Source organism: Labeo rohita, chromosome 18 (assembly GCF_022985175.1).
Source record: "Labeo rohita strain BAU-BD-2019 chromosome 18, IGBB_LRoh.1.0, whole genome shotgun sequence".
NCBI classification, from domain to species: domain Eukaryota; kingdom Metazoa; phylum Chordata; class Actinopteri; order Cypriniformes; family Cyprinidae; genus Labeo; species Labeo rohita.
Window position 1 is genome coordinate 5498933 of NC_066886.1, and position 14137 is coordinate 5513069.

Consider the following 14137-nt stretch of genomic DNA (forward strand, 5'->3'; position numbering starts at 1 on the left):
TCCAAGTCATGGTGACCAGTAGAGATGTAGAGATTGTTTTGGGTTTGATAATATCATGTTTGACAATATATTTTATGTAAGATAATGCACTATTTAAAACACTACCAGTTCAAAAATTAAGTTTAGGAATGGTTTAAACACATAAATTCATATATTGTATACTGTAATCGAGCATCATCAGTTCCCAATGTGGTTCAAGTGTTGTGTAATTCAGTAGACTGAACAGAGTGGCCCACCATATTTTGTTTCCTGTTCCAGCGATTCCCTAAAATAGCTTTGCTGCCATTGCTCTGGCACACAGACGCCATATTGAGCCTTGAAAACAACCATGCATGATCTACCAAAAAAACAGGCTGAATTTATCCTCCATCCACCATGGAATGACATGGCCTTGGCTGGGATTGTGAGTCAGGCTTTTTTTTAGGCATGATTGTCTAGAACAGTTTCAAATGCAACTTTTTGCAGCTGAAGAAGCATACAAAAAGTAAGTCCCACAACTACTAAAGTATTCTATCTAAATGTGAACATGGCTAATCTATGGCAGGTTATGGTTGTGGGTTTAATGTATTTTTGCACATGGTTAAAAAGAAGTTTAGAACAGATACAGAGATGTTTGAGCTTCAAAAGTAGTTTAAACTGGATTGAGTTCAGGCAGGCAGATTCTGATGCTGTACAAGAGGATTCTGATAACCTACAGTCAGACACCTGGAGAACAAATCAAGAGTACAGAACCTATCGGCACCAGAGCAACGGACCAATGGTAATGGTGCAAACCAGCACACATACTTTCTATGTGAGTATCTATCTACACAGGCATGCGCATAAACTTTGGCACACAAACACATGATGTCATGCCTACTGGCACTTGCTTCCAGGTGGATCTGGAGAAGCTTGCAGACTGCAGCGAGTATTTCAAAGCTCTGTCCCATTCCTGCATGAGAGAGACGTCTGAACGGTTGGTGCACCTTGAACACGTTCCCTCTCAAGTCTTCCACAGCCTTCTACAGTTCTGCTTCCTACAGCGATTCTGCGTTCCTGAAGACCTCCTTGTGGAACACCTACGGGTGAGCACCTACCTGTTGGCATCCAGGTTCACCAATCATCTACTAATTGCCCTCTCTCAGGCCCTAACAGAGCGTACTTGCTTGGGCTATCTACAGCTGGCTGAGGAACTCTGCAGTGAGGAGCTCCAAGAGACTGTGCTGACCTACCTGAGCAAGTATCTTCTGGAGCATCCACACCTGAGCAAGGGCTTGAATCCGCACCTTAAAGTGGAACTTCTCAGATTAAGGTCAAAGGGAACTCCACACCTATGCTGCTTGAGGAAGGAGAACTTGACCTCGAGGAATGACCCGGAAACAGATGCCGCTCGAAAGCTCTTTAGACTGGAAGAAGATGGGGACGAAGGGAAATGGAGTTCTTGCACAGATCTGCCTTTTTGTGCAGATAAGTGGTGCTTCACCACAGCGGTTCTTTATAATTACCTCTATCTCATAGGAGGTTATAGACACCGTGTGAAGAAGGGTTACGAGTTCAAGATGGCTTCCTTCCGCTACAACCCTTTGACCAATCAATGGGTATCGACAGCTCCTCTAATTAAGGTATGAACATTATGATAAAGGTCAATATTTAAGGTTTCAAGCTGGTCATTAGCTGGTTCAAGATGGTTTGAATAGATGCCCAGCTGAATTACAAGCAGATGGGTACCTAACTCTGTTGCAAAACCATCTTGGTCAAGCTGGTTGGGTCTAGTAGACCTTTGAACGGTAACAAACCAGTTCATCGTGTTCCAAACTGATGACCTATAATAGTATAACTTGGAACATATTGTCCTTCAAGGTCTCATTCCCAAAACCCATGTTTCCCAGCTTTATAAGTATCAGATGTCCAGGAATAAAGGTCAAAGATTAAATGTGACTGTCCATGATCTCTCTCAGCACAGGCGTCACTTCAGTGCAGCGGTGTGTGAGGGGAAAATCTTTGCTGTGGGCGGCTGGTATCTTGACTCCCTCGTGACTCCTGACTCCAGCACAGGTGTCTACACCGCTGTGGAGAAGTACGATCCGTGGATGGACACCTGGGAATTTGTTTCATCTCTCCCTTTGACAGACTTCCAGTTCAGCCTGTCCCTTTCCCATGATTCCCCACTCACAACCAGTCTGGGACATTGCCTATATGTACTGGGGAACATCCAGAGAACTGGAGAGAAATTGGTGCTGCGCTATGATACTAGACAAGGTATAATTTGGTGAGATGTAGCCTAGTGATTAATGATTTAAAGTGGTAACCAAAAGGTTGTAGGTTCAGACAACATTAAGGGTTGATCCAAAAGCTGTTGACACTGAGTTCCTTGATCAAGATGTAAGGTTGCTCAAGGGTGACTATTAGCTGCTGGCTTCAAAGTATGAACTAACAGCGCTGTGAGGTACATTAAAGTGAAACTTCCAGTAGATGTCTCCAGCTACCCCTTTTCCACCAGCATGAACAGAGTACTAGTCTAGAGCCAGTGCTATTGCCGATTAAGAGTTGGTTTGACTGATGAGCCTTCTAAGAACTGGTTTGCCTTTCCACAGGCTAAAGAACCACCACAGAGTCAGGTCTTACATCACTGAATAAGTTTCATCTTTCCCAGCAACATGGCGAATCCAACATGTTTGTTTAGCTGCTATTTCAAAAATGGCGGTCAAATGTTTCTTGTTGGTCACAGTAACCCCGTCCTCAGCCCCTGATGCAAGTGGTTCCTTCTTCTAGACCAGCAATGTTTTTTTGGTTCCAAGCTGGTGCTTTGGGTGTCGAAAGACAAAGAACCAATTTGAAATTAGGCTCTAGCTCCAAACCAGCACTCAAACTGCCTTGGTGTAAAAGGGGTACATGAGCCGCTGCCATTGAGTTCCTTGATCAAGATTTAAGGTTGCTCAAGGGTGACTATTAGCCTCTAGCTTCATATATGAACTAACATTGTTGTGAGGTACATTAAAGTAAAACTTCCAGCAGATGTCTTCAGATACCCCTTTTCCACCAGCATGAACCACGTACTAGTTCAGAGCCAGTGCTATTGCCGATTCTGAGTTAGTTCGACCGGCAAGCCTTCTAAGAACCGGTTTGCCTTTCCACTGGCTAAAGAGCCACCACAGAGCCAGGTCTGGCTTTAAAATATGAACTAAGCATGTTGTGAATTAATTGAAGCAAAACATCCAGCATACACTCTTAAAAATAAAGTTCTTAAAAGAACTGTTTTGAAGAACATTTAAAAAAATCTAAAGAATCTTTTCTGCATTTAACAGGTTCCATGGATGTTCAAGGTTCTTCATAGAACCATCAATGCCAATAAAGAATATCTATTTTTAAGAGTGTACAGTGTGTATCCAGAGAGAAGTCATTTGCATGGGTAAATCATTCACAAGATGAATAAGATTCCATTTCATGCCACAATTCTCTCTCTTCCTCTCAGACTGCTGGTGTGAACTGCTCCCAACTCTAACCCGCTCCAGTGCTGAACTCCCCATCTTGCACTTCCTGGGTGCCGCCAATAGTCAGTTGATTGTAATTGGTGGGAACAATTCGGAAACGATGGTGACATCTTTCTGCGTGGACTCTCAGAAATGGGGCCGTATCAGAGCAATGGAAAAGACTACTTTAATTGGCCAGGGCACCGTTCTGCATAACGAGGTCTACATGTCAGGGCTGAAGGACAATTCTGTAATTAAACTGAACCTGCATTCACTCTCCCTCTGTCCTTTTCCTTCACTTCCTGTCAGCACCTGCTACGAGAGCCTTTTCCACCTCTACTTCTGACTTCTGTCTTTTTCTTCTTGTTTATTTGCAACAAAATGTAACAAAATGTTTCTCATAAATAAATGCATCAACTTGTCTAAAGTAAAGCATTTTGTGAGAACCTGTTAGTGTGGCATAATTACCTTTTTTGTGCATAACTCATTCAGAAATGTTTATGCTACAGACATGAATGACTCCACAAATCTTGAAGGTGATTACTTAAGTAATCAGAATTATTTAACCTTACAATAAAACGGGAGGAAAAAAAAAACTTGCATTGAATGAGGAACCAAGCCATATCTATGCTCTTGGCAGCAAGTTTCAGACAGGTGAACACCGCTCACATTTTCTCTAGAAAATACACAAATCCAATTCTCTGCTAGTGTCCATCAAGTTCCATATTATGTAATATAAAAACCATGTCTTTAAGAAGCTTCACCTATTACATAACACTCACAAGCTTCATTTCAAAGATATTTTACAAAGACATCCCTACATGTACACAAAGCCTCTCATTCTCATACAACTATTGTAAGAATCCTCTGGCGTGCAGCCGTGGGATATTTCCAGCTGCTCTGTTAAGATTTGGGCCTGCGTTTGATCATACAGTGTGTTCCGACTGTATTGCCACCAGTTTAACTCTGCCCTGAGAGTATCCAGTTTCACATACACAGAACGAGAGCCAGCATTTATGAGGGCCACTATGCAACAGGTAGTTTAAAGCGTACAAGAAGAAAGCAAACACTCACAGAAAACAGGCAACTCGCAGAATAAAGGAAAACAGAGAGGGAGGGAGAAGAGAAAGTTTGAGTAGAAGAGGAGATAACTAGTCACTGAGCTACAGAGTGCATGAAGAGTCGACTGAAGGGCACAAGAGTGAAGAACAGTCTGCTTAGGACATTCCAGCCCTGCTGAAAGAAAATTGAATCTTTTTATCCATCAAGTTTCATCTTGAAGTGTTTTACTGTTGCATTGCAGGTAATGTAAATTCATTATATTTCTTATCAAAATCCTTTTGAGACAGTGAATCATTCTGTTTGATAATCTTTCAGGATTAAGCTAAACTGAGTTTGTGTAGCCTGTCTGGCTGTCTCTGTAAAATTGTACAGCTTTATTGCATTTTTCATCTAAGTGCTTCCAAGTATGAATGATTATTTTGGTGATCACAAATACTTTCTTTGTAGTAAATATTTAAGCACTGTTAAAGTTTTACTAAAGTACAATTTTTAAATATGCTTTTCATTGTCATTTTTATTTCAACACATACTGGTGTTTGAAATTGACATATTGTTCCAGTTTCAATATTACTGCTATTATATGATCAACAAAATGTACCATTCACAAATATAGCGATGTCTATGTCAAATTGAATATAAAAAGTGTATTTTTAGCATACAATGTGCATATTCTATTTAAAAGAAATGTCCTCATATACGCAGTCATGCGTCAGATGTCACGTGTGTTTTGGCCAGTGTCACTAAAACTTCATCACACAAGAGCCCAGCCCTCCCAGATGTCCTACTACGTTATTTCTGACTGTTCAACTTTGCCCCACTTCCTCTGGCTGCAGTCATATGACATGGAAAAAGAAACATAAGCTTGACAGCATCACTGCATAACTGAACTCTGTGACTTTAAAGCGAAACATGTGCTTTGTAGGTCCCATATATAAGTTTCTAATAAATGCATTTTTTGTCATTTATCAGAATGTTATAACCTGGGAAATCTTATAATCTTATAGGAAACTCAGTAAAGCATACTCTCCCTGAAGCAGTTTGAGGTGAAATGGCACAGTGCTGATTGATCTTAATAAATCTCCAGTTCATAAACTTCATAAGATATTTCCAGATTTAGGTGTGCCAGGTTTCAACCTCAAGCCTTCAATAAGAACATACATTCTCTGGATTTTAAGCAATTCAAGACTTTTTTACTTAATATTAATTTAGCTGATGCTTGTATGTACACAGACTTAAAATACATTGATCACAGAAACATTCAACCTGAGGTTAAGTGTCTCAAATAGCACAATGGTGATAATCCATCGGTTATCCCTAGCATAACCTTTCACTTACTACCCCAGATCTTTCCACTAGCCTACACCAACTGAGCTGAAATGGCATGTAAACATGGCATAAACTCAGTGTTTGCAAAATATACTTTATTACTTTATTATCTAAATCCTCAGGCTGTGCTTTAAGCCTGTACAATGGCAGAGGCTCATCAGGCGGTGGCATTTCAGTTCACGGTCACACCTGATGGCATTGACCTACAGCTGAGCCGCGAGGTTCTCAAACACATCTACCTATCTGGAGTAACATCATGGAAGAAACGTGCCATCCGCTTCAAGGTGAATCAATCAATCTATCTATCTATCTATCTATTTATCTATCTAATGAAAATATTTTATTTTATTTTGAGCAGAACGGTGTTCTCACAGGTGTGTACCCCGCCAGTCCCTCCAGCTGGTTAATTGTAGTTATTGCGATAATGAGCACCATGTATGCCAGGATCGACCCCTCCATGGGCATGATTGACAGGATCAAGACATCTCTTCCTGTGAGGTAACTTTCTAAAACATTCATGGAAACTTCTGGTATGACCATGATGGTTATATATATGCACAGATCCATAAATCAAATCCAGAGTTATACATGATTAAAACAGCTTTGAAACAAATAGTCTTTGTGTTTTAATCATGACGGCATTGTGCAGATTGCATGCATATTTGTATTTTTTTAATAACTTTTTTAAAAATAAATTTTAATTTTAATTTTAATGTGACCCCGGACCACAAAACCAGTCTTAAGTAGCACAGGTATATTTGTAGCAATAGCCAACAGTACATGGGGTTCAAAATTACAGATTTTTCTTTTATGCCAAAAATCATTAGCACATTAAGTAAAGATCATGTTCCATGAAGATATTTAGTAAATTTCCTAGTGTAAATATATCAAAACGTAATTTTTGATTAGTAACATGCATTGCTAAGAACTTTATTTGGACAACATTAAAGGTGATTTTATCAATATTTAGATTTTTTGCACACTCAGATTCCAGATTTTCAAATTGTTGTATCTCAGCCAAATATTGTCCTATCCTAACAAACCATACATCAATGGAACAGCTTAATTATTATTATTCAGCTTTCAAATGATGTATAAATCTTAGTTTCAAAAACCTGACCCTTATGACTGGTTTTGTGGTCCAGGGTCACATATATAACTTTTTAATAATATTTAAAATAATATTTTTTTCCATGTAGTGAGTTTATGACCGTTCAGACTCAAACGGTGTTGAGTGCCATCCTGTTTGCCACAGGCCTGTGGTTATCATTCATCTTTCTGCTGCGGTATATACTGAAAGCTCTCCTGTCCTATCACGGCTGGATCTTTGAGTCACATGGCAAAATGAGCTTCTCTACTAAAGTCTGGCTGGTGCGTCTCCCATGAAATAAAATGTATGTATAGTGCAGTTTAAAAAGTGGCTAGTTTTATGAATTATTCTGTCTGTTTTAGAGTCTCGTGAAGCTGTTGTCAGGTCGGCGGCCATTGCTGTACAGCTTTCAGGCATCTCTGCCCCATCTGCCGGTACCAAGCATAGATGACACAATCAGCAGGGTAAAATATCATCAGCAGTTATGAATATATAATTTTATCAGGAGTGCTGGTCACGTTATACCCATTAATCTAAAGATAAGAATTTATGTTATTTTTTTATTTTAATTTTTTATTTTAATTAATTTTTTGTTGTTGTTGTTGTTGTTGTTTTTGTTTTTCGTTGCACTGTGGGATTAAAAGCACCATAAATTCAATTAAAAGGTTTTTTTTCTTTTTATTTTGGGATTTGGAGCACTACACTGCACTCTACTTCAGCTGTTTTCTTTTATATTATTTCTTTTCTTCATTGTTTTAGTACCTTGAATCAGTTCGACCACTTCTGGATGATGAACAATATAAACAGATGGAGACTGTTGCTAATGACTTCAAAAAGGACCCTGCACCCAAACTCCAAAAACACCTCAAACTCAAATCCTGGTGGGCCACAAATTATGTAAGTGACTTATGTAACTCTGTAATCTTCTACATGAGTGGACTAAAAATCAGTAGAAAACCTTTTATAATTGCTGGCAAACTAACAGGTATGTCATTGTTTTTACTAACAGGTGAGTGACTGGTGGGAGGAGTATATCTACTTGAGAGGACGGGACCCCATCATGGTCAACAGCAACTTTTACACAATGGTGAGCAGACTCTTAGGCAATTAGTCTTTAACCTATCAGACCTATCAAGCACTGAGTAGGTTCCCCATAAAATGGCTTGGAATGCAGTTTTTTCCTGTGTTGACATGCTTACTATTGAAACAGGGAGTTTATTTTTAAATAGTCATCGTTTATTTAAATCAATCATTTTAGGTTAAATTCTCTTCTCTGAAGATAAAAAATCTGTAGATTTTGAATTATTTATGTTTGCTGAAAGTTCATTTTGTTAGTTTTAAGCAGTAAACTAGCATAAAATGAAATAAAAGCCACAAAAGTCCACTTTTGATTTCTGAATTCATTTTAAAGTTAAAAACCTGAAAGGTCACAGAACAATAAACAGTGACTTAAACAGGTATTTAAAATAAAATTTCAAGATAAACAATCAATCAACTGAATATGAACTAAAATTAAAACAGGTCCAATAGTGCCACCAGCTGACTAACTCTGGAAAACAGCAGTTGACCCCCATAATTCACAGCTACATTTTTTTCAAATAGCCTTATTTATTAAAGCTTTTTCCATTACTTTCTTTTCATCTGTTAGGATTTGCTCTATGTGATCCCCACACACAGACAGGCTGCACGAGCAGCAAACGTAGTTCATGCCATGCTGCAGTATCGGCGTAAACTGGAGCGAGGAGAACTTACCCCGGTATCAAATAGTTTTTTCATTCACAACATTGAATTACCATGCAAAATTTAAATAGAGGTCAGTTTCCCATCATGCTGTCTGTTCTCTTTTCTCAGCTGAGAGCTCTTGGGATTGTCCCAATGTGCTCTTTTCAATATGAGAGAATGTTCAACACCACCCGTATACCTGGCATTGAGACTGGTAATGACATTTTTCACTGATTTACTATTTGACGAAAGGCCTACAGGTTCATGGATGCGTATTTCAAACCACACACTGATTTGTTCATGCTCAGATTTCGTGCAGCATCTAAAGGACAGGAAGCATTTGGTTGTGTACCATCAGGGCCGTTTCTTTAAGGTGTGGCTGTACTATGGTGGTCGCCACCTTTGGCCCTCAGAGCTTGAGCTGCAGTTTCAACGTATCCTGGATGACAAGTCTGAATCTCAACCTGGAGAGATCAAGCTTCCTGCACTGACTGCTGGAAACAGGTAAAGACAACCTGTAGACCTATGACTGTTTGAACAATATGACTTTCTTTCGTGGAACCCACAAGAAGAAAGAATGTTGGAAACCAAACCATTTTAGTTGCCATTGACTTCCACTGTATGGACAAAAAATACAATGGAAGTCAATGGATACTGAAACGGTTTTCAAAAACCGTCTTGCTTGTGTTGCACAAAAGAAAGTAATACATGTTTGGAACGGACAAGGGTGAATAAATGCTGAATGTAATCTTCCCCTTTGACACACATCCAGGGTTCCCTGGGCCAGGGCCCGTTTGAAGTACTTCAGTGAGGGTGTCAACCGGGCGTCTCTGGAGACCATTGAAACAGCTGCATTTTTTCTGACCCTGGACGATGAAGCACATGGATACGATCCAGAGAACATACGGTCCCTAGACCTCTACGCCAAATCATTACTGCATGGAAAGTGCTATGACAGGTAGGAACCAGTGGTATTTCGGTATTATTTATACATTATTTATTAATTTTCTAGAATATAATTGAATTAGCTTTTATTTTTGTTTTCAGTTTTTAATAATGTTTTATTGATTTTCTTATGTGCTTTATTTATTTATTTATTTGCAATTTTTAATATTTATATTTAGGAATTTTAGCAGTTTAGTACTAGATTTTTCATCTATTTTTTCATTTTAGCTTTATTTCAAATAATATTTTTTTCATAGTTTTGGATTTATTTAAAGTCTCATTAGCAGATCATTCTTTTTGGTGACCATAACCAGTTGCACATCTACACACTGAAACATTTTCTCTCACCTGTCAGGTGGTTTGATAAATCCTTCACTTTGATAGTCTACAAGAATGGTAAAATTGGCGTCAACACTGAGCATTCATGGGCTGACTCCCCTATCATCGGACAAATGTGGGAGGTAAACAACCAATAATAATAACTCTAAATACATTTGTTTTTAAATCACACTGTTGGGCTGTAAGAAATAACATCTATTTTAACTTTTTATTTAGTATGTTTTAGCAACAGACTGTTTTCACCTTGGATATACGGCGGAGGGACATTGCAAAGGAGATGTCAACAAAAGCCTGGCACCCCCTACCAGACTACAGTGGGACATCCCAAAAGCAGTATGAACTAACCCATACATCTTAGTTATCTGACATGGGTTTATATAAAATTGTAAAAAAAATTCTAATTAGGTGTTTTATGTACATCCTGACAACTCTAAAATCATTTCTACATCGACAACTGATTAAAGTTCCTTGTCTCTCTCAGTGCCAGGAGATTACTGAAGGTTCCTACATGATTGCAAAGGGAATTGCCGACGATGTGGATTTCCACGGCTGCTTGTTTAATGAGTTTGGGAAGGGCCTGATAAAGAAATGCAGAACAAGTCCCGATGCATTTATCCAGCTGGCACTGCAACTAGCTCATTACAGGGTACAAGCCACACATATTTACATAAAATCCCTCTGCAAAAAATGTGTCTGTATATTGTGAACAAACCATTTAATGAAGTTTGTCGGAGCAGGACAAGGGTGAATTCTGTCTGACTTACGAATCATCTATGACGCGCATGTTCCGCGAGGGCCGGACGGAAACCGTACGCTCGTGCACCTCTGAGTCCACGGCATTTGTAAGAGCAATGGAGGACGAAAACACCACGGTGAGAGCAATACATTTACAGACCCAACACAGGGGTCAGCACTATTTGAGTATAAGCTTTGAAAATCTGTACTAATTTTAACCTTTTTTCAAGCTTATATTGACCTGTCTGCTTTTTTTCTTGTTTACCAGAATGAGCAAAGGTTATTGCTCTTTAAGAAAGCTGCGGATAAACATCAAAACATGTACCGCCTGGCCATGACAGGAGCTGGGATCGACCGGCATCTCTTTTGCCTCTACATTGTGTCCAAAGTAATGAACATTGACTCACCCTTCCTCAAACAGGTGTGTAAAAGTCTGTTTACTGAGTATCCACCCTATTCTTTAACGCAGAAATAAGCATATGGGCGAGACTTCCGGTTCATTAGCCACTGTAGGAAATAACGAGAATAATAACAACATGCAGCAAATGGTAAAACTTTGTATTACAAGCCTGTTTAATACATTAAAACAATATGGTAAGACACACCAATTTGCAGTATCAAGCAGCAGAACGAGCTGTTTTGTATAGCTAAAAATAGCTGGACGTGGATGAGACCGGAAGCCAGACCCATAAAATTCAAGGGAAAAATAAGGTGGTATGTATGACATACCTGTTCAGTTTTGCTTAAGTCTCAAGGACATCTTCTTTTGACAGGTTTTGTCAGAGCCCTGGCGTCTCTCCACCAGTCAGACCCCTCAGCAGCAGCTCAATCTCATCGACATGCAGAAGTTTCCCAGATATGTGGGAGCTGGAGGCGGCTTTGGGCCTGTGAGTTTTCGCAGGCCCCTCGTGTTATTGCAACGAGTTTAATAAATAATAAACCTGATATTTGATCATTTTTAACTTAAAACTCTTTATATGCAGGTTGCTGATGACGGTTATGGTGTTTCTTACATCATTGTCGGCGAGAATCTCATTACATTCCACATTTCCAGCAAGTTCTCCAGCCCTGAGACGGTAAAATAATTTTAAGCGTTGGCATTTTTCTTAAGAGCCACTTTGTCAATACAATAAATACTTACAAATAAACTAAGGACATACGTTGTTCAGATATTGACCCTTGTTATGTTCTCACCAAGAACAATAACTATATTAGCGTCCACTAACGGACGCTACATAAACTGTTTAAATAACGCGCGCTTTTCATTTACGTTTCGTAAATCTAATTTCCACGCGCGCTTTACAATAGGAAGATTTTAATTGGCTGCCACCTATTTTATCGTTCATCAGATGGTAAAAAAGGCAATTCGGTTCAAACATTTGATTTATCATTTGAGAATTTTTAAAATCTCATTTTTTGAAAACAGTATATATATTTTTAATTTCTTATTTAATGTTTATTAATTTTTTAATTTTTATTATTATGGTTAGACTGATAAAGAAAGCTAAATATCAACACGATTTGTCATTTTTTTTTGTTATGGTTAATGCTTCATCAAATGAGGGAATTCAATTACAGTTTATTTGATTCATCAATTGAGCATTTATTATTTGGTCATTTAAAGGATTAGTTCTCTTCCAGAATTTAAAAAAATCTGTTAATTTACTCACCCCAATGTCCCAAGATGTTCATGTCTTTTCTTCTTCACTCGCAAAGAAATTATGTTTTTTGAGGAAAACATTCCAGGATTTTCCTCCATATAGTGGACATCACTGGGAGCCAGTGGTTTAACTTCCAAATTGCAGTTTTAATGCAGCTTCAAATGGTTCTAAACAATTCCAGCCGAGGAATAAGGGTCTTTAAAAAAATGATATACTTTTTAATCACAAATGCTCACATTGCTCTAAGATGCGCATGCGCATCTTCATGCATTATGTAAACACGTTGGAAAAGTCATGCGTGGTTAGTTTTAGTAACTGTGTACTTCGGTTCAAAAAGGTAGGGTAGGGCAAAAAATTCCATCTCATTTTCTCCTCCAACTTCGTTGTTTTACCTCATCTTGTAAAGGGCGTTTGACTTTCTTTGCACGTTTGTAAACACTGGGTTGGTACTTCCTCCCACATCACATGTGCATGCATATGTAATGCGTGAGGTTGAGCAAGTGCAAGATGAGCATTTGTGGTTAAAAAGTATATAAATTAATATTCTTCTTAAAAAATGACTGATCATTTTGCTACATAAGATCATTATTCCTCGGCTGGGATCATGCAGGGCCCTTTGAAGCTGCACTGAAACTGCAGTTTGGACCACTGACGTTCACTATATGGAGAAAAATCCTCCTCAAAAACCTTAATTTCTTTTCGACTGAAGAAAAAGACATGAAACACCTTGGATGACATCGGGGTGAGTAAATTATTAGGAAATTTCCATTGTGCAAGTGAATTAATCCTTTAAGGAATTTAGTTTTATGAAAAAACGTATAGTTCTTGGTCCAAACCATCCTTTTTAATGTAACCGTAATATAATATAACCGTAAATTCAGATGCTGACCAAATGAGGAAAAAAATACAATGATCAAGTTTATCCAAAAGTTTATACAAAAAGGAAAATACCGTATTTATTTATTCAACCTCAGATCTTTCTAGACTCATGACTTCTGTGAAACAACAAAAAATGTTAAAGAAAATTCTGGATTAAATGTTAATCACTTAAAATCATTATTTTAAATCGTACTGATTTAGTATCACTATATTACACTTTTGAATCTGTTCCTTTTCTTAGACCAGTGGTCTCAAACTCAATTCCTGGAGGGCCACAGCTCTGCACATTTTCGGTCCAGCCCTAATCAAACACACCTGATCCAGCTAATCAAGGTCTTCAGGATTACTAGAAACTCCAATCAGGTGTGAGTTGGAGCTGGTTGGAGCCAAACTCTGCAGAGCTGCGGCCCTCCAGGAATTGAGTTTGAGACCTCTGTCTTAGACTGTCTTTTCCTTTCTGTCTTCAGGACTCGTTCCGCTTTGGGCAAAACATCAGACAAGCCATGCTGGACATAAGAGCTCTATTCAACCTGAAAGAGAAGAAGATGTGACTCCTAAAAACAGAAAGCTTCAACCTCAAAGCTGGCCCAAACTGAAAGCACCAGTTTAACAATAATAATCTGAATAAACACTACAAATACGAACCAGTAGTTTATGTTAGTATTAGAAATACCTGTAAATATATTTTAGATATTTATAGCAAAAACATGCTTAGTGAATCAGTGCACTTAGATATTTTAGAGCAAAAGGGATTTATGCTGGGGAAAAGCATGTGTAAAAAGAATGACTGTATGTAATTGTAAATATTTTAGAATGTAGTCTTTGGCAAATGAATGTAAATATTTAATTTGTGCATATTTAATTCTAAAATGTTGAATTTACTCTGCACTTAATTAAACTGAAAAACTGTACACAAAAATGTGGATCTT

The 14137-nt window shown here is 38.4% G+C and overlaps 2 protein-coding genes across 4 annotated transcripts; both read left to right on the plus strand.

Annotated features, from left to right (window-relative positions):
- Positions 1–52: 52 nt before the first annotated feature.
- LOC127180870 (kelch-like protein 9) lies at positions 53–3903 on the plus strand. 3 transcript variants are annotated; one of them, XM_051135206.1, is made up of 5 exons: positions 53–793; positions 876–1064; positions 1125–1601; positions 1938–2238; positions 3452–3903. In XM_051135206.1, exons 1-5 carry the CDS (start codon positions 527–529, stop codon positions 3793–3795), a joined length of 1578 nt encoding a protein of 525 aa, XP_050991163.1. In that variant the 5' UTR covers positions 53–526; the 3' UTR covers positions 3796–3903. The 3 variants fall into 3 exon arrangements, with proteins under 3 accessions (XP_050991163.1, XP_050991164.1, XP_050991162.1); XM_051135207.1 differs by having other exon boundaries at positions 1161–1601; XM_051135205.1 differs by having other exon boundaries at positions 876–1601.
- A 511-nt stretch (positions 3904–4414) lies between these two features.
- On the plus strand, positions 4415–14058 carry cpt1b (carnitine palmitoyltransferase 1B (muscle)). Its single transcript, XM_051135204.1, is given in 20 exon segments — positions 4415–4752; positions 5960–6121; positions 6196–6335; positions 7037–7208; positions 7290–7391; positions 7687–7824; positions 7937–8014; positions 8576–8683; positions 8779–8863; positions 8958–9153; positions 9422–9607; positions 9950–10055; positions 10150–10266; positions 10415–10579; positions 10671–10805; positions 10937–11089; positions 11442–11555; positions 11652–11744; positions 13676–13721; positions 13724–14058. Coding segments are annotated over 19 exon segments (2370 nt in total). The 5' UTR covers positions 4415–4752; positions 5960–5980; the 3' UTR covers positions 13819–14058.
- The last annotated feature ends 79 nt before the right edge of the window (positions 14059–14137 follow it).